This window comes from Sinocyclocheilus grahami, unplaced genomic scaffold (genome assembly GCF_001515645.1).
Source record: "Sinocyclocheilus grahami isolate Dianchi unplaced genomic scaffold, SAMN03320097.WGS_v1.1 scaffold527.1, whole genome shotgun sequence".
Lineage (NCBI taxonomy): Eukaryota > Metazoa > Chordata > Actinopteri > Cypriniformes > Cyprinidae > Sinocyclocheilus > Sinocyclocheilus grahami.
Window position 1 is genome coordinate 120,796 of NW_015505706.1, and position 18,503 is coordinate 139,298.

The 18,503-nt window shown below is 36.0% G+C and overlaps 2 protein-coding genes across 2 annotated transcripts in view; one reads left to right on the plus strand and one right to left on the minus strand.

Annotated features, from left to right (window-relative positions):
* Positions 1 to 769, minus strand: part of hs6st3b (heparan sulfate 6-O-sulfotransferase 3b) — a 69,957-nt gene extending 69,188 nt beyond the window's left edge. Inside the window, exon 1 of the mRNA XM_016237927.1 lies at positions 222 to 769. Within this exon, the coding sequence (XP_016093413.1) occupies positions 222 to 748 (527 nt within the window). The 5' untranslated portion in view covers positions 749 to 769. The remainder of the gene's footprint in view (positions 1 to 221) is intronic.
* A 3,051-nt stretch (positions 770 to 3,820) lies between these two features.
* Positions 3,821 to 18,503, plus strand: part of LOC107555197 (UDP-glucose:glycoprotein glucosyltransferase 2-like) — a 19,738-nt gene continuing 5,055 nt past the window's right edge. The window contains exons 1-23 of the mRNA XM_016237917.1: positions 3,821 to 3,879; positions 5,093 to 5,226; positions 5,713 to 5,795; positions 5,927 to 6,057; positions 6,275 to 6,387; positions 6,506 to 6,683; positions 6,802 to 6,898; positions 7,513 to 7,585; positions 7,717 to 7,817; positions 8,918 to 9,017; positions 9,540 to 9,600; positions 9,864 to 9,955; positions 10,076 to 10,229; positions 10,544 to 10,663; positions 10,852 to 10,937; positions 11,362 to 11,497; positions 11,774 to 11,905; positions 12,220 to 12,384; positions 12,550 to 12,673; positions 12,879 to 12,977; positions 14,041 to 14,135; positions 14,657 to 14,866; positions 17,538 to 17,726. Of these exons, the coding sequence (XP_016093403.1) occupies positions 5,105 to 5,226; positions 5,713 to 5,795; positions 5,927 to 6,057; positions 6,275 to 6,387; positions 6,506 to 6,683; positions 6,802 to 6,898; positions 7,513 to 7,585; positions 7,717 to 7,817; positions 8,918 to 9,017; positions 9,540 to 9,600; positions 9,864 to 9,955; positions 10,076 to 10,229; positions 10,544 to 10,663; positions 10,852 to 10,937; positions 11,362 to 11,497; positions 11,774 to 11,905; positions 12,220 to 12,384; positions 12,550 to 12,673; positions 12,879 to 12,977; positions 14,041 to 14,135; positions 14,657 to 14,866; positions 17,538 to 17,726 (2,661 nt within the window). The 5' untranslated portion in view covers positions 3,821 to 3,879; positions 5,093 to 5,104. The remainder of the gene's footprint in view (positions 3,880 to 5,092; positions 5,227 to 5,712; positions 5,796 to 5,926; positions 6,058 to 6,274; positions 6,388 to 6,505; positions 6,684 to 6,801; positions 6,899 to 7,512; positions 7,586 to 7,716; positions 7,818 to 8,917; positions 9,018 to 9,539; positions 9,601 to 9,863; positions 9,956 to 10,075; positions 10,230 to 10,543; positions 10,664 to 10,851; positions 10,938 to 11,361; positions 11,498 to 11,773; positions 11,906 to 12,219; positions 12,385 to 12,549; positions 12,674 to 12,878; positions 12,978 to 14,040; positions 14,136 to 14,656; positions 14,867 to 17,537; positions 17,727 to 18,503) is intronic.

The following is an 18,503-nucleotide window of genomic DNA, read 5'->3' on the forward strand; positions in this document are numbered from 1 at the left end:
TGTTGTAGTAGTAGTAGTATTTTTCTTATTAAATAGATCCAAACCTACTTTTCTAAGAGTGTAAATGCCATTTTGGTCTACTCAAAGTGGTCTGAGTGGACTCATGTGTGAAAACACCATCAGACTACATTTTACACTTCATCATTACCTTCATTAGAGGCAACAGAGCGGCAAATGAATTCTCCGAATTAGTTTATGAGAGAGAGAGAGGGGCGCGTTACCTCTTGCGCTTTGGAGACTGCCTTTTGTCCATGATCACAGGCACGCAGTTGGTCAGTTCTGTCCAGTCCGCGTGCAAACCGCAACTCCAGCCCGTGGAGAACCTCGAGAAGAGCCAGGACTCCTGCTTACCGGGCCGATGGCACGTGCATTTTTTCTGTCCCGCTTTGCAGTCGCACGGCTGCTCCAAGCGAATATTCCTGACCAGGTGCCTGCCAAAGGTGGTCCCGCCTGTCTTCTGAATGTGCAGAAACACAATCACATCATCTCCCTTGATGTTGAAATCGACGTCGCGTGTCAGATCGCGCTCCGTGAAGTTGAATTTGGACGCACATTTAGGTGGGCTGTCTTCCTCCGGGTCATCGGTGGTCGGGTCTGGAGTGGACGGGGGACCGATCCTAACGAGATTGTCTCCTGTCCTAAAATGGCAAGCCTGACCGCCTGCCGGACAAATATACTGGTACCCAATCATGACAAAAAGAATGGCTAAAATTGGGATGAAAATCCATTTGTTGGGTTTATCATTCATTTTAACACAAGGGAATTCTTCATGCAGTTAGTGTGAATCATGATCTCCTCTCCAGGTCTTCTTCCAGGACGTTCGTGTGGGATCCAGCCCCAAAAACCCATGCCACATGTTGATATGGTAAAAAAGATGCGCAAAAGTATGACATCCAAGTCTTCACATCAAACTTGCTCTCTCACAAAGTTGTAAAGAAAGTGCAAGTCACCAAACAAAATGCATAACCAAATGCTGTTTAAGAACCGAACATCGTGGTAAAATAAAGTGCAAGTCTTCAAAATACTAACGTCTGCTCGTTGAGTTCAGAGCAAACGGGTTGAAGTGCCTCGTTGGTCTGTTTTATTCTGCGGAATCTCCGCGCTCTCCGATGAGACTGTGTTCTCCATCCATCCCGCGACGCGCATCAGCGGGATGATGCGGAATGATGTCAATGAGACGCGAGCGCTGTCGCACCGGTATAGCACGAGCTCTTTCGTAGCACGCAAACAATTTCATCTGCACCTGGTCCCAGTCCAGTGCTCTGCTATATTCAGCAATAAAGTGTCGCCACTACTGAGAGAATTCTCAGTCCTTTGAACTGTGCAATCTTTGTGCCATATCACTTTGTGGAAAATCCTGTAAAGGAATGCTAAGGGAATATTAACATGATTTGGAGCCAATCCTTATTGGTTGAGAAGCCTTATGGCTTATTGGAAATTCTGGAAATTCGTTTAGGATTTGTTTGTTTTTAATTATTTGTTTGTTTGTTTTTTCACAAGCGATTTATGCTGCTCATTTTATGCATGTTCTACCTCATAGACTATACTTATTATTTGTGTTTATTGCAATAAATACTCTGCATGTGCATCTCAACTGTCAACTGTCAAATTAGATATTAGTTCTATATCTTTGAAGACTAATGTCATATTTCAGACAGAGGCTATTGAACTAGGTTATTTATTATTAGACTCAGTTTTATACTTAATACTCTGCTTTTTGTTTTTAACTTTTTGTAATGTCATTGCCAATAATAAGCCGAGCTATGTAATAACTGGACATTGATTCTTTACACATCACCGTAAAAATGTCATTTTTTCAGTTAGGCCTAAATCAGAATTATATTATTTTTCTTTCATGCAACATGTAAATAAACTGTTTCAGGTTTATTTAAATCAACCTGGCTACATACAAAATCAAACTGCACATTTTCTCAAATTCACTATGGGCATGCGGTAGCCTATTTTGTAGTCGAAAAACATTTTTTTTCTTGTAAATGATTATTGCAATAGACAGTTTGTATTTTTACATAAGGGTTTAACCATTTGCTTCGGCTTTGGACATAGCCTATCTGTCATACTCGGTCAATATTCATTTTTCTCTTATGCAGCGCCCCCTTTGAGCGCGACCATGAGTGCGAGCTGGTACTAAGTTCTCTGGGTATTTTACTCTATTTCTATGAAGTAATTATTTTCCAGGATAGGCCTATATAATATCTTAAACAGTAGCCTACTATTAGTATTAAATTCTAATGCATATCCTATGGAGTAACTAATTTAACATAAAATCACGATTTCTGAAGAGCCGAGCAACTTAAAATATAGTTATATTTATTAAGTTAATCTAAAATATCAGTCAATCACTTTAATATACAAATGTTAATAATATTAAATCAACTCTTTAATTCAAATAGGCCTATGTACACATATAGCCTGTAAATATGTCTTTTTCACCTTTAGGTCAGCAATCTCAAATTGTATAGGCCTATTGTAAAAAAACAAACACAATATATTTTAAAAAACATAAATATTGCCCTCTAAAAATAACTTGATTCCCCCTCCCCCTAATTATAGGCTACAAAACAACTCGTATAGGCCATCTGAAAATAGTAGCCAAATGTGTGATTTGTTTAAACAGAAATGAATGGGATGTCATTTGTAGCTACAATATTTTGATTTCATATCAATATTTTAGATTTTATAGATGAATCAAACTGGGAAGCCCCGCCGTGTGCTCATATCACCGACATCAACTCTTTGTAATGTCATTGCCAATAATAAGCCGAGCTATGTAATAACTGGACATTGATTCTTTACACATCACCGTAAAAATGTCATTTTTTCAGTTAGGCCTAAATCAGAATTATATTATTTTTCTTTCATGCAACATGTAAATAAACTGTTTCAGGTTTATTTAAATCAACCCCCTTTGAGCGCGACCATGAGTGCGAGCTGGTACTAAGTTCTCTGGGTATTTTACTCTATTTCTATGAAGTAATTATTTTCCAGGATAGGCCTATATAATATCTTAAACAGTAGCCTACTATTAGTATTAAATTCTAATGCATATCCTATGGAGTAACTAATTTAACATAAAATCACGATTTCTGAAGAGCAGAGCAACTTAAAATATAGTTATATTTATTAAGTTAATCTAAAATATCAGTCAATCACTTTAATATACAAATGTTAACAATATTAAATCAACTCTTTAATTCAAATAGGCCTATGTACACATATAGCCTGTAAATATGTCTTTTTCACCTTTAGGTCAGCAATCTCAAATTGTATAGGCCTATTGTAAAAAAACAAACACAATATATTTTAAAAAACATAAATATTGCCCTCTAAAAATAACTTGATTCCCCCTCCCCCTAATTATAGGCTACAAAACAACTCGTATAGGCCATCTGAAAATAGTAGCCAAATGTGTGATTTGTTTAAACAGAAATGAATGGGATGTCATTTGTAGCTACAATATTTTGATTTCATATCAATATTTTAGATTTTATAGATGAATCAAACTGGGAAGCCCCGCCGTGTGCTCATATCACCGACATCAACTCCACATGCAGGAGCTCTACCGTTACTTTCTCACTGCATCAATTACATTAGTTGTCCGTGAAAATGCCTGAACAGCGTACTCCTGCGTACAACTTACAAATTATGTAAGTGCTGAAAGATATTTCTTTGCCATTACTAAGTTTAACTTTATTTTAAATACTCGGCTTATAAGTCACTAAAATGTTGAAGCTTTTTACTGAAGCGGAAACAATGTATCGCTTTCTCATTTGTGGAACAGGGAATTAAAGATGCAGGACCCCTCAATGGCGGCGTCCTGTGAAACCGGGTAACACAGCGGCTCAGCCTCCGATGATTTAGGTGTGTTTTTAAAACATATTCATAGTCTATATCAGTCAGGTCGCGGTTTATTGCTGTTGAATAATTTGCTGTTGTTGCTCCTGAAAGAAATGCTGATAGGGGTTGAACAGTTTGTGCTGGATGTCTTTTATCCCTTTTCCCAGTTTATTGTTTCTTCATTCATAAGAATGACCAATCACAATCATAGTCTGTTTCATCTGATTTGCATGAAGTGTATGTAGCTTTACAGTGACGCTCATGTCTGTAAAAGAACGAAAACATGTAACAATTATGTAGCAGCTAATCGACACATAACGTTACATTGTAGCTACGTGGCGTTTTACTGGACAGTTAAAGTCCTTTCTTTGTTTTAGCGATACTTCACACTAACTTTAATTTAAAAATAATTCACATTTCCCAGTTTTTGCTCAGGTGGATATGGAAGTTATTTTCTGTTGAGACGTTTTATTATCACGTTATTGTCCAGGAATAAGATATATTTCATTTAACAAACATTGAGCCTATAGTGTATCGTCTCAATATATGGGATAAGTTGTTACACTGGGAACCTGCTGTTTATTGACAATGATTTGAAAATACAATTTTTGTGTGATATTGAAAATACTATCCCAAGAATAAAGGCCAACTTCTACATAATATTTGTATGTAAAATTTGGCCTATAGTTTTAACGTTATTGCAATTCCGAAACACAAAACAAGTAATAGGAGCTTTTTATGGCAACATGTCCATTTGTTCTCTGATGTATGAAAACATCAATAACAGTTTTCTTTTCTTTTCTTTTTTGCAGTTTCTAGCCATTTTATAAATGCATGCAAATGAGCAGCAATATTTCTTAATTGTTCTTAAATATTTCTTAATTATTACAATTACAGTAATTTTTGTGTGATATTGAAAATACTATCCCAAGAATAAAGGCCAACTTCTACATAATATTTGTATGTAAAATTTGGCCTATAGCTTTAACGTTATTGCAATTCCGAAGCACAAAACAAGTAATAGGAGCTTTTTATGGCAACATGTCCATTTGTTCTCTGATGTATGAAAACATCAATAACTTTTTGATTTAAATTTTTTAAATTTTCTTTTCTTTTCTTTTTTGCAGTTTCTAGCCATTTTATAAATGCATACAAATGAGCAGCAATATTTCTTAATTGTTCTTAAATATTTCTTAATTATTACAATTACAGTAGTGTTATCTTTATGTTCTTTTAGCAGTGTCTGATCATGAGGGTGGTCTTTGTTGTGCTGGTCTTGCTGAGGGTCCAGCATGTGCACTCAGCGTCTAAAGGAGTCGTCGCCAGTCTTCAGGCTAAATGGTCCATGACCCCTCTCCTGCTGGAAACAAGGTGGGCTGGAGTATTTATTCTCCCATAGTTCAGTATTTCACTGGCTACCCTTCATATTTAAATAACCAACTTCATGCATAAAAATTCATGTTTATTTGTACATATATTAACCTTTTTTAAATATCAAGTATTTAGTTTAAAATGTATATAATGGATATTGAATGTTTTAGCTGCTTCAACTTGTTACCATTTCTTTAGTTCACAATTTAATCACAGTTTCATGCAGTCCTACAGTGTGATACAGTGCAAAAATCTAATGTGGACTCTAATGTGAAATTATACAAAATGTAGACATTATTATAATTATTCAAAACTTAATTTATTAATAAGATTGAATAAAAATTAATAAGAATTTGCTGCCTTAATAGCCTTGAAACTCCTAAAATGTTATTTTACTGTGATCTCTTTATAGCGAAACTTTGAGTTTTTTTTTTTATTACTGTTTGTCTTATGTATCTGCTGTTTTGTAAATCTATTTTTCCACAGTGAGTTCATCAGAGAGGATGGTGAAGAGAAGTTCTGGCAGTTTGTCGATACTGTGAAGGAGTTAACTGTTTACAAAAATGGAGGTAATGACTGACATTTCATCTTCTCTGCTTTGATTCCTAATTCATTGAATGGTATGTAAGATTGTGTTTGGTTAAACTACACATTAAGTAGAACATATACAGAGATATTCTCTGTACTTCCCTGTCTTTAGAGTCTGTCCGCTCGTATTATAACTTGATCATCAAGAAGGCTGGGCAGTTTTTGACAGATCTTCAGGTCAACCTGCTGAAGCTGTCTCTGTCTCTCAGGGCTTACTCACCGGCTGTGCATGCTTTCCAACAAGTGAGTCCTTTTCTGTGTATCATAATAATGATTTCATACAAAACCAAATGCTTTACACTTCTGGTTTAGTAGAGTTAGTATACTATCAATAACATATGTACATAAGTATTTTTTTTATAAATTTGAAGCTTTTTAAAATATTTGTCTATTTTAAATGACTGCTACTATGTGGTTTACCCCATAGACGTATTGTTAACCGTTTGTTCTCAATCTATAGATAGCAAGTGATGAACCTCCTCCTGATGGCTGCACTGCTTTTGTGGTTGTTCACAGTCAAAATGCCTGCAGCACCAAGGATATGAAGAAGCTCTTGAAGACTGCAGCAGGCAGGTAACACTAACCAACAGTATACTGTATTCAAAAATATTTGGGGAATATTTTTTCTATACATGGGTTGTGTCAAAATCAAGTGGTTTCTCAAAACCTTTCTTTTATGTGTCCTATGCAGGCCAAGACCTTACCTGTACAAGTCTGACCATCAGTACCCTGGAGTCAATGGGACAGACCTGCCTGTAGCTGTTCTTTATGCTGAAATCGGCACAAAGGAGTTCAATACTTTTCATAAGGTTCTGTCAGAGCGGGCACAGGAGGGCAAACTCGTCTATGTGCTAAGACACTTTGTGTTTGTGAGTATTAGCAGTGTAATTTCATCATGATTTAATGTTTTATATAGTTTCTGAATTTATTAGAGTCTGTGCCATATAGTAAATACCTGTTGCCCCAAACACTGATTTCTCACCACAGGAGCCAAAAAATGAAAAGATGCTGCTGTCTGGATTTGGTGTTGAACTGGCAATTAAAAGCACCGAGTACAAAGCTGTTGACGACACACAAGTTAAAGGTATCATAAAATCTCAAATAAATAATAATAAGTAATAAATGACAGAACTCAATAACAGTTTTATTCTAATAGTCAGTGTTAAGAAATATGCATTCAATTATGAGTAGCTTGACAAACTGCACTACCCTTCAAATGTTTGTGGTCAGTAAGTCTTTTTGGAAGAAATTAATATACTGTTATTCAGCAAGGACACATTAAATTAACCAAAAGTGACAGTAAAGACTTTTCATTGTTACATAATATTTGTATGTCAGAAATACTGTTCTTTTGAATTTTGTTTCCACAAAATTTTAAGCAGCACAGTTGTTAATAGCGATAATTTACTAAATGTTTATCAAGCACCAATTCAGTACATTAGAATGATTTCTGATTTTATCAAACAAATAGAACCTTGGTGAGTATAAAAGAAATCTTAAAAAAAAAAAAAAACATTTAAAAAAAATTGTACCAACCCCTGACTTTTGAATGGTAGTGTAGTTTCAAAGTAGTGAAACTACAAAATTAGTAGTAGAGAAACTACTTCCTGGAAAAGAATAAGTTCACTATAAAATAGAAGTAACTAATGATATTGAAACAAATAATTTGAAACTGACATCACCTGAATTTGTTTATAGAATCCAAATCACTCACCACTGATAATGAGGCTGAAAATGATGAAGTCCAAGGATTTCTGTTTAGGAAATTAAAGTAAGCACTCTGATTTATTTCTCTTTGTTATACCTTTTATATCTATCCATACAGTAGATCAAAAGGAATAATAACATTTGCACATTACAGTATGTGAAACAGTGTCTCACAGTGTTCTTTTTCACCTCCAGAAAGTCTCACCCAGAGCTTCAGGAGGAACTTAGAGAGCTGAGGAAGCATCTACTGGAGAGCACCAATGACATGACTCCCCTCAAAGTGTGGGAGCTCCAAGGTGGGAAGGCTGCTGTTATTGATGGTCCTCTCTTACGGTGTTCTGGTCTCGGTGCTGCGTCACCCAGTGAGATTAAAGTGATCCACATGGTTTCTGGAGAGAACTGTCCACTTGATGAATTGGGAAGCAGTGGAAAGGTTGCAGTTTGTACCCTTTGCTTGCTGCAGCGATCTGTCCTATTCCTTTTCAGACTTCTGAACAGATGCTCATGTTCACAGCCAAGTGCAATTTTGCACTGTAAGACCTGGAGCAAAGTGGCTAAATAAGAGCTGTTTTCGTTTTGCACTGATAGATAAATGAAGCAATTTATTTTACTTGACATGAAGGGCTCTCATGATGGTAATCAGGATGGTTATTGAAACAGTCGTTTGATTTTGTGATAACTTTTTGGAATTGTAAGTGGTAATAACTTTGATGTGGAATTTTTACCCTTTCGTCTGGACTCTTTAGACTAGTTTAAAAATCAAGCTGTATGGCAACCACAGTCATAATGTTTTCCCTCATCAAAAATACATTTCTTAATTGCTTCTCCCAAAAATGAAAACATATTGTACTTATTCTTATGTTGTTCTAAACCTGTATGATGTTCTTTCTTTCTTGGAACACAAAAATATGTCACTGTTTTCCATACCATAATGTATCCTATTATAATTATTATAATAATGAAGCTCATTCATCCAGATGCATTCACAAATCAAAAATTGCTGCGTTTAAGATGAATGCATTAAGGAGAGCTAAGGCATATGTCCACATTTTCTCAATATATGACTTCAATTTCAAAATGTTCATCATAAAAACTGTTGTATGTCGTGTGAAATACTTTTGATACCCTTTCATCATGAAACTTGAAAGCTCTTGTCCCCCGTTCAGTGTAATTGCATAGAAGAGAACAGCCATAGATTCTTCAAAATGAATCTTGTGTTTGTGTACAAGTAAATTATGACAATGTTGAATTCAGCTGTTCGTTTAATTACAACATTTTAGATTTATATTTTAATTATGAATAGTTTTAACTAACTCTTGCATTGCAGGCATTTTTTCATGGATTATTGGCTCTTTTAACAAAGATTTTGAAATGCCTTTTTCTGTCTTTCCAATAGACCTCAGTTTCCAGGCGGCATCTCGGATCATGACTGTGCCAAAGTTTGATTCTCTCAAATTGATGCAAGACCTCAGCCAAAATTTCCCAAGCAGAGCCAGGTAAAAAGTCTGAAATTCAGTCTTGGTTTCTCTAAGAAAAAATCCTAGAAAGAAATCATTACCTTTGTTACAACTCTCTGCATCAGAACTCAAAAAGAAAAAAAGGAAAGATTTACACAAATGTTGCCTTTTAAAAGGTTCATCCTTATAGAATCCTGATTAAGTCCAATATTTTAAAACATTAAAAATGTTGAGAACAGGAATATTTGTAACCGTTATTGTTGTAGAATACTCAACTATGCATTTTTGTGTGTATAACAGCACAGAATGCATGCATATGCATTATGTGTAGGTCATTTTTAATGTGTGACTGTGACTTTCCTCCACTGCTGCTCAAGACAACTTTATGTGCGGTGTTCAGAATTTGCTGAGTCAGAGTTACTGTGGTTTACAGTTTGTCAGCATAGCAGATATGGCGTCTAAGAGGGAACAGGTTTTCTGAGATTAAAATGAGTTTTTATGACTGTTCTGGGATGTTGGCGGGAGCTGGTACTGACTGTACATGTTTTACTGTCCCCACAGATCACTGACAAGAGTGGCTGTAAACCAAGACATGAGGAAAGAAATAGAAGACACTCAAAAGGTAAGGTTTTATCAACAACTTTTCTGATGAGCACTGTAAAAAAAAAAAAGTTTCAAGTGCAGCCATGTGGGCCAGGATTTTTCTGATTTATTTTTAGAAAATTAAACATGTCCTCTCTAAGTTTGATGAGTACTCTGGAGTGTCTTGAGAGTCTCAGATGAAGAATCCAATACAAAAAGATCATGTTTCAGCAAATCGTGTCCATACTGAATGATGTGAAGTCCATAAAGTGATGGCGTAGCTGAAGGGTCCTTAAATTTCAGAGGTTGAGTGAGTCGATGGGGATCCAACCTGGAGATGCCAGTCTGTTTATTAATGGAATACACATTGACCTGGACATTCATAACCCTTTCAGGTATGATCCCAGTGCAAGATCCTCTTACCAAATGGTAATTGGCACCACTAACGTTCCTCAACATGTTTTATGTATGTTAAACTCATTCTGTAAATTTGTTCATTCTCGACTGCTCTGTAGCATCCTGGACATTCTCAGAACCGAGGCTAAGATTCTCGAAGGTCTTCATAACCTTGGCATCAGAGGAAGCAGCGTTAGTAAGTTCCTGCATTTACCATCATCAACCACTGTAGAGGACAGCTACGCCCTGGACATCCGCCACTCATCCATTATGGTAAGACGCTAATTATTTGAGTGTGGTTGTAGAGCTCTGGAATTCTGGAAGTAAAATACCATGTTTTAAGTCTACATAGAGAAATTGGTTTTAATACTAACTGATTAATGTGTAATAGAACCTTTTAAGACTAACCTGCCATGAGCTTCTTGGATGCGAAGTATCAATTTTGAATCGAATGTCGTGATTTTTTTTGGTTTGTTTCATTTTTGCTAATGCTAAAGTTAAATGGATAAAATACTTCTGGAACCCAAGCTGCAGATAAAATGGGCATAAATGCTTTCACAATATAACAAATGTCTGTAATTTTCTAGTGGGCTAATGATATTGAGAAGGACTCCATGTATCGTCACTGGCCCTCAAGTGTCCAAGAGCTCCTCAGAGCAACATTTCCTGGAGTTATTCGACAAATACGCCGTAACTTCTATAACCTAGTGAGTCAACTTGCTTGTGAGTTGATTATAGTCTAAGCTGAAATCTAGCTGTGTGTGCAGGTTCATGCAGGGATGTTTATCCTCGGATGCCCCACTTTTTTAGCACTGCTGCAGACCCATTTTGTATGAATTTGTTCATTCTAATTCTAATTTGTGAAAGAATGAAAAATTGTATTTGTTGTTTGCAGGTTCTGTTTCTTGACCCAATACAAGAGGAGAGCATTGAGCTGGTGAAATTAGCAGAACTATTTTACAAACATAACATTCCTCTGAGGTTTGTGCACTCCACAATAGCATTTAATTCATTTTACTTGAATCTTAGCATTTTTTCAGTTATACATATGACTTGTACTGAAATATGGGATTCTGATTGTTAACTTTTGAATAATGACTGCTAAACTGTGGAATGGACCATTGTCACAGAAAATTCCTTATATAGCTCTGCTATTTTCATGTCACTTAATGGTTTCTTACGTATAATTTCAACTCAAATCAATATTTCAGGTCCATTTTTATCTGTTTGGTAAGTAACCATGTAATAAGCAGCTGACGTTATGCCTTACTTAACATTCAACAAACAAACCTCATTTTATTATCATGAGCCCTTTGGTACTGTTCAGTTTTATTTGTTGATAATTTTTTGGTTGGTGAGATTTTATGCCAGATTTGATATGCATTTATGTTTCCGTGTCTCTTAGGATTGGGTTTGTGCTGGTTATCAGTGCGGATGATAAAGTGGATGGGTTTTTGGATGCAGGTGTTGCTCTCTTTAGGCTGTTAAACTACATCTCAGAGGAGTATGATGAAGCACAGGCTTTTACGTCCATGGTGTCAGTGAGTATCTTTGTGGTTGCTCTGACTCTCTTTTAAAGCAAAATTACTTTAATGTTACTTTAGGCTTCTCCTTCACATTAAGGTATTAATATTTGAAGGCCTGGTTTATACTGTGTACTGTAGCAGATATTTTCAGTTATAATGTACTGTACACATTCTTTTGTTCAAGACATTCATTTTATGGACGAGGAAGGAGGGATATCCAAAGACGTCTTCTGTGAACGTAAATGTACTAATTTGGTCATTAAATTCTATTGTTTTTTTTGTCAAATCCAGATATATAACAGGGTGGAAGTTGGAGAGACTCTTTCTGTGGATACAGTAACTGCATATCTGACAAAGAAATTTCCAAAAGAAAATGCTGCCAGAATTCTTGGAGTGGACTCAAGCTATGATGACAACAGAAAGGTAATGCTATTACACAGTGTTACAGTATGTGCTCTGTGATGACCAAAAAAAATGTCAGCTTAAACTGCTGTATGTACGTTTCTTTTTAAATTTCCCAAGTTTAATGTGCAGAGAATTACATACAAAATATTTTCAGTGCACATTGCATTTTTATAATTGAAATACAACTTAAAAAATGGCAAGATGGTTTTCATAGCATTGGTAAATATAAACCACTGGTTGTTGAAAATTCCTAGGAAATCATGGACATAAGATTTAATTCGGAAATAGATGTCAGTGCCTTTATGAATGTTTAGTATGATGTGTTTTTTCAGGCTGGAGGAGGGTTTTACAGAAAGAGTGGTTTAGGTGCTTTACCAGTGGGTCTGTTCAATGGTATTCCACTCAGAAGTGAGGAGATGGACCCAGAAGAAATAGAGACGGTTCTTCTGCAGAAAATCATGGAAACTACCAACTTCTTCCAGAGAGCTGTCTTTATGGTTGGGTACCTTTTTTGGCTTTATATCTCTTACTGTGTTTCTTCAAATTCATTGGTTTGACCATTTATTTTTGTCACCCATACATCTGTGTGATGTGATTTGTTGACTGTAATCCTTTAAATGTGGTTGGTTAGCAAGTTCTAAGGCGTTTCCTGTCATATCCAGGGTCAGATCACTGAGAGTGTTGATGTGGTGGACTTCCTAATGGAGCAGACCAATGTAGTTCCCCGTATCAACCCTCTCATTCTGAGCTCTGAGAGGCGATATCTGGATTTCACTTCCTCACCAGGTAGCCCTTTAATGATCACCTGACCCAAACCAGTGCCAATATTGATCTGTCATCTCACCATATCATTGTCACTGTCACGGTCACACTCTGCAATCTCCTTCACAATTATTTTGTCATATCACAATCATCAACATATCATTACCCATACCTTTACAGTGTTGATTATTAACTGCCTTAATAATGTCTGTTATAATTGAACAAATAGTTGCTGATGACTGGGATGACACAACTATGTTCTCATACTTGGACTCCAAAGACAAAACAGCAGTTGTCTCTAAGAGAATTAAGTATTTCATCAGAGATGGTGAGTCGTGACTTTTTAATTTATATTTTGTGAGGGGTTTTATATTTTATAATGTTTTTAGTAGCTGCCATCAATTGTCAAGTGTTTGACAGTGCACTGCCAATACTGCTAGTATAACATCATAATTAACATTACATTGTTGGTTTAATGTTACTTTCAATAATTTAACACAATACATGTAGACTTCTTTGCTAAAAACCTATCCAAACTGTGTTTTTCTAAAAAAGCATTATTCTTAAAGGTCCCCTGAAATGCTTAGAAACACACAGCGTTACTCTGTGTTGACGTCATTTTAACTGAAACAGGAAGACAGGGCGGGACATATCAAGCAGCCCTGCCCCTTTTTAAAATAGCCAATAGCGTTAGTTTATATCACAGCTTGGGCTAGAGCTGTTCAGAGCCGTTGAGCTCCATAAAGCCGCATTTGACAGGGTATGCTAGCCACAATCTCATCCATATTGCTATAAAATATAGCATTCTGTGTAGAATTTAAATAGCTCCGATACATTTTGTGGTCTGCGCCGACTCGCGCATGTGATCCGCTCCGTGTTATTGTGTCTCTGGACCGGAGCAGAGTGTGTGTGTGCGGTGCGGTGGTTAGCGTGACACAGCGCGAAACCAGACTTCTTCTTTTCCTCAATGGAAAGCATATTTACACTGTTTGAATCGTTCCCTGTCCCCTATATAGTGCACTACGTGCCATTCACTGTACAGAAAATACTAATTCTGTGGACAAGTGACAGATTTCAGCCGCGGCTTCAGCGTCTATTTTATAGTGTAGGGGGCGGGCGCTTCGGATTCTAGAGAGCATTTGATTGGACAGAAAGTTTGATGAGAAGCTGAAGTACGATGTGACGTCAAAAAAATCATTGAGCCGTTTTGGCGGAAGTGACGAACTGCAAGCTTTGAATGCTTATATCTTCTAAATGCGAATTTTGTCACTGTTTTGGAGCACACTGCCTTATAGATAACCTTAAGACTAACATATTGATACTAACACCCAAAAAACTTTAATTTTTATTTCATGGGGACTTTAAGTAACATTCTTTTACTTCTTCTTTAGAAGAGGAGGTGTTGTACGGAGTGACCATGTGGATTGTAGCAGATATTGAACAGCCCTCTGGGAGGCAGTTGCTCCGGAACGCCTTGAAACATATGGTAAATTACTGCAGTTTTTATTTCCAATTAGTTGTAACCACAGGAATCGCATCTTCAGAGCAGAAGTACACGTGCATTTTAGTAATTAATCTGAGAGCAATTCATCTTTGAAAGCATTATTCTGATGTTGGTTAATGAACAAAATCCAGAGTTAATGATCCAATTGATATATATATACACACACACAAAGTACAATGCAGAGTAATCCCCATTTTGAATGTTTTTTTAAGTATACATTTTAAAAATCGCAATATTATTGTAAAAAATAAAACAGTTCGTGCCAGTTAGCTCCCAAATGTTTCATTGAATCAAATCTGTTTTTTTTTTGTTTTTTTACATACAAGTGACTTTACTAATATCACAATTCTTCCTCCCAAAATCTCTATATGATGATCACTGTTTCATTTTGTTAAGTAAACTTACCCAAATGTTTAAGACATTCATAATCGCATAGTTTATGTTACTGGTTTGCTGTGGTCTCCTTTTGGAGAGAGTCTCTAATCCACAGTGTTTGTTTGTAGAAATCCAGCAGCTCCAACTGTCGTGTCGGGGTGATCAATAACCCCAGTGGAAAGCCCACAGAGGACAACAGCGCTCTGTACCGAGCCGTCTGGGCTTCTCTCCTCACCCAAAGCAGCAAGAACATGCTCGACTTCACCCTAAAACTCCTCAAAGAAGAAAATGTGGAGCTCCTCAAACAAGGCACCAAGATTAAGCACTTACTTAAACAGGTCAGTGGAGTGTGAAATACTGTGTCTGGGTAATGTGGAATTCTGTGTAGAGCATTTTGACTTGGATTTATCTTAACACACCTGTTCTTTTCTAGCCTGTCTGTCTTTTTTTCTTTTTCCATTTTAATTTATGTCACTTGAGTTAAGTTGCTGGAAATGTGCCATTCTCCTGTCAGTCTGATTTGAAAGACCAGAAAGTCTATTACAGAAATACATAATTCCATGTTGGCTGTTTATGGCTGCAAGATTATTATAGAGTTATATTGATGCAGATGAATGACCTCAAGATACAACCAGATTTAGGAGAAAGAACAAAAACCCAACTATTAGAGGTGCACCGATATTAAATTTCTGGTCAATACGGAAAAGCCAATAAACATGGCTGATATTACAGTTCTACATTGTTACAAGTACTACGAGTGAATTTAGACATCACAAACTTATAATGTACAGTATAAAAGATGGATATTAATTTTAAAAAGATTACATATCCATATGTACTATACAGTATATATATATATATGTGTATGTGTGTGTGTGTCTCTCTCTCTCTCTATCTCTCTCTCTCTATATATATATATATATATATATATATATACTGTATATATACATACATGCATGCATACATACATACATACATATACACATTATTTAAATGTTTTATTTTTATCAGTATATAATAGAATGAATACATACAATATCCATTCCATTATATACTGATAAAAGTAAAATATTTAATATTAATATTGTGCAGTAACCAATATAATACAGATATATGGTGCATCATTAACTGTAAAAAAAAATTATCTTTTACATAGTTTCAACACTTTTTAATTATGTTAAAATCATTGTAATGCACTGCCTTTTATGAAGTATTGCTTTCATTTAATGTGTTTTCTTAGTTCATAGTAGCTTTTGTCCTCCCACTTGCAGTCTAGAAGGCTTGTGTCTTCCAAAGCACACAACAACTTTTATAGTTTCCTCCTGTCATCACCATGAAATGACACAAGCAGGGCCTCTCTTCTTTTCCATGGTGTGCCTTCACCCCATCAACACATCCAATGAAAACGACTCAACCACATGCAATTTTCTCAGACTTGCACACAAACGACAGTTCTGGGAATGGCTGCCCTGTATCTTCTACAACCGCAATTGGAATCTAGGGTCTTATTGACAGAGTATTGCAACTCTCAGAAAATCTGATTGGTCTGTAAGATACATGGAGAGCTTTCTTTTGATTCTTTCTGTCCTCTTGTTATTTTGTTGTCCTGCTCCTTCTATTTATTTCCATCGTAGCATATAAGATAAGAGAAAGTGTTCCATCCAACCCGGCATTCCTGAGTTTTATTAGTTGAAAATGGTTGCAGAGAGATTCTTGGTTCCCTGAGAGCTTGTGTCTGGGACCTGTAATGGCTCTATTATTGGATGGCAGGGAGAGGTGTTGTGCTGATATTAGCATTTCGTTCCTGTTCATAAAGGCCAAATGCTGGAATCACTAATAATCTGACTCTGCACAGCTCATACACCCGAGATTTGTTATTGGCACTGAAGCCATTTTTCATTACAAGTCTGATAAATGAAAATGTTTAATGATTGATTAGCGCTACACGGTCTCCAATGGCAACACATTTTTCATAGGTCTAGATAATTTAATACTTCTCTCAAAAATACTCTAATGACTGCACTTGCTCAAATGTGCCCCCTTTAGTTGTCAATAACTCACTGATTGACTATTTCCTCATTGCAGTGTAATCAAAAAACAAACTAATGAGCTGATCGATTTGTTCTTTCCACATTTTTATTACACTTAGGTCAACTCAGGGAACCCCAAACCAGGGGTCACACAAGATTTCACCCCCTATGTCTTCAGTGCGAAATTTATTCAGAAGAATTATTATTCTGAAAATAATTATTCTTTGTGTCAGTAAAGATTCAGTATGTATTATACATATACATACTGTATAGTAGGTATATAGCTGTTTTCAACATTGGTAATAATAATAAATGTTTCTTGAGCAACAAATCAGCTTATATTACAATGATTTCTGGAAGATCATGTGATATCATTGATAAATTAAAATGTTTAATGATTGATTAGCGCTACACGGTCTCCAATGGCAACACATTTTTCATAGGTCTAGATAATTTAATACTTCTCTCAAAAATACTCTAATGACTGCACTTGCTCAAATGTGCCCCCTTTAGTTGTCAATAACTCACTGATTGACTATTTCCTCATTGCAGTGTAATCAAAAAACAAACTAATGAGCTGATCGATTTGTTCTTTCCACATTTTTATTACACTTAGGTCAACTCAGGGAACCCCAAACCAGGGGTCACACAAGATTTCACCCCCTATGTCTTCAGTGCGAAATTTATTCAGAAGAATTATTATTCTGAAAATAATTATTCTTTGTGTCAGTAAAGATTCAGTATGTATTATACATATACATACTGTATAGTAGGTATATAGCTGTTTTCAACATTGGTAATAATAATAAATGTTTCTTGAGCAACAAATCAGCTTATATTACAATGATTTCTGGAAGATCATGTGATATCAAAGACTGAAGTATGCTAGTAGCTGCTGATTTTTTTCTTCCAAGTAGTAATTATGTATGTTGCCTTTTTCAGGTATTTAAGTGTTAAATATGTGTTTGGTCTCCTTTAGGGTATGGACCATGATGCCTTTGAGAAGAAGTTCAACACGATGGAGGTGGACTTCCTGCACAGCCAGCAGAAGTACTGTAAGGAAGTTCTGAAGCTGAAAGCCGGACAGAGAGCTGTAGTCAGCAACGGCAGGGTGAGATTCACAAACAACCCCTCCTCCTTTGGTCAACTAAAGAAAATTTCCATGGGAGTTATGAAATCATTTATAACCTAATGACCTATGGTACGGACCGCTGATCTGGATGATGAATAGTCTGAACTCTCACAAGTTGGTCCCTCACATGGGACCGCTCATTTTGTTGACTCAGTATTAAGCAGTTTGCTTGGCCTGTCCTAACCTGTGAGGAGAGGAGGAGAGAGATGAAGCCTGGCGTTAATTCACCAGCGTCCACTCAGCATCCTCTGCTGCAGGGGTCGCAGGTCACATGGAACCGCCGAACTGTCATAACGCTGTGCTTTTTCAGCAGAGTCTTTGTTGACAGACAAGCACAAAATGGGCTGCAGCCTGAAACATCAGTGACATTCCATCATTCTCCAACACACCAAAGTGATCCCCAGAATTTTTCTTCATCCTAAAAAAAAGCTATGGTTTCATAATTTCCACTATTTTCTTTGGATTTATCAGATAGTTCATATAAAACAGGGCTAAAATATATATTTAAGTATTTTTTATAACATTTTTAAGTATATTTATATAACATTTAATGTTTTATGTTTGTTTATTTATTTTATTTATTTATTTATTTATTTATTAAGAAATATTGAAATATGAGCAAAATAATAGACATTTTTAATACAGGCACAATGATTTTGTAACTGATATAAACATTTACACTTATACAGTGGGGCAAAAAGTATTTAGTCAGCCACCAATTGTGCAAGTTCTCCCACTTAAAAAGATGAGAGAGGCCTGTAATTTTCATCATAGGTATACCTCAACTATGAGAGACAAAATGAGAAAAAAAAA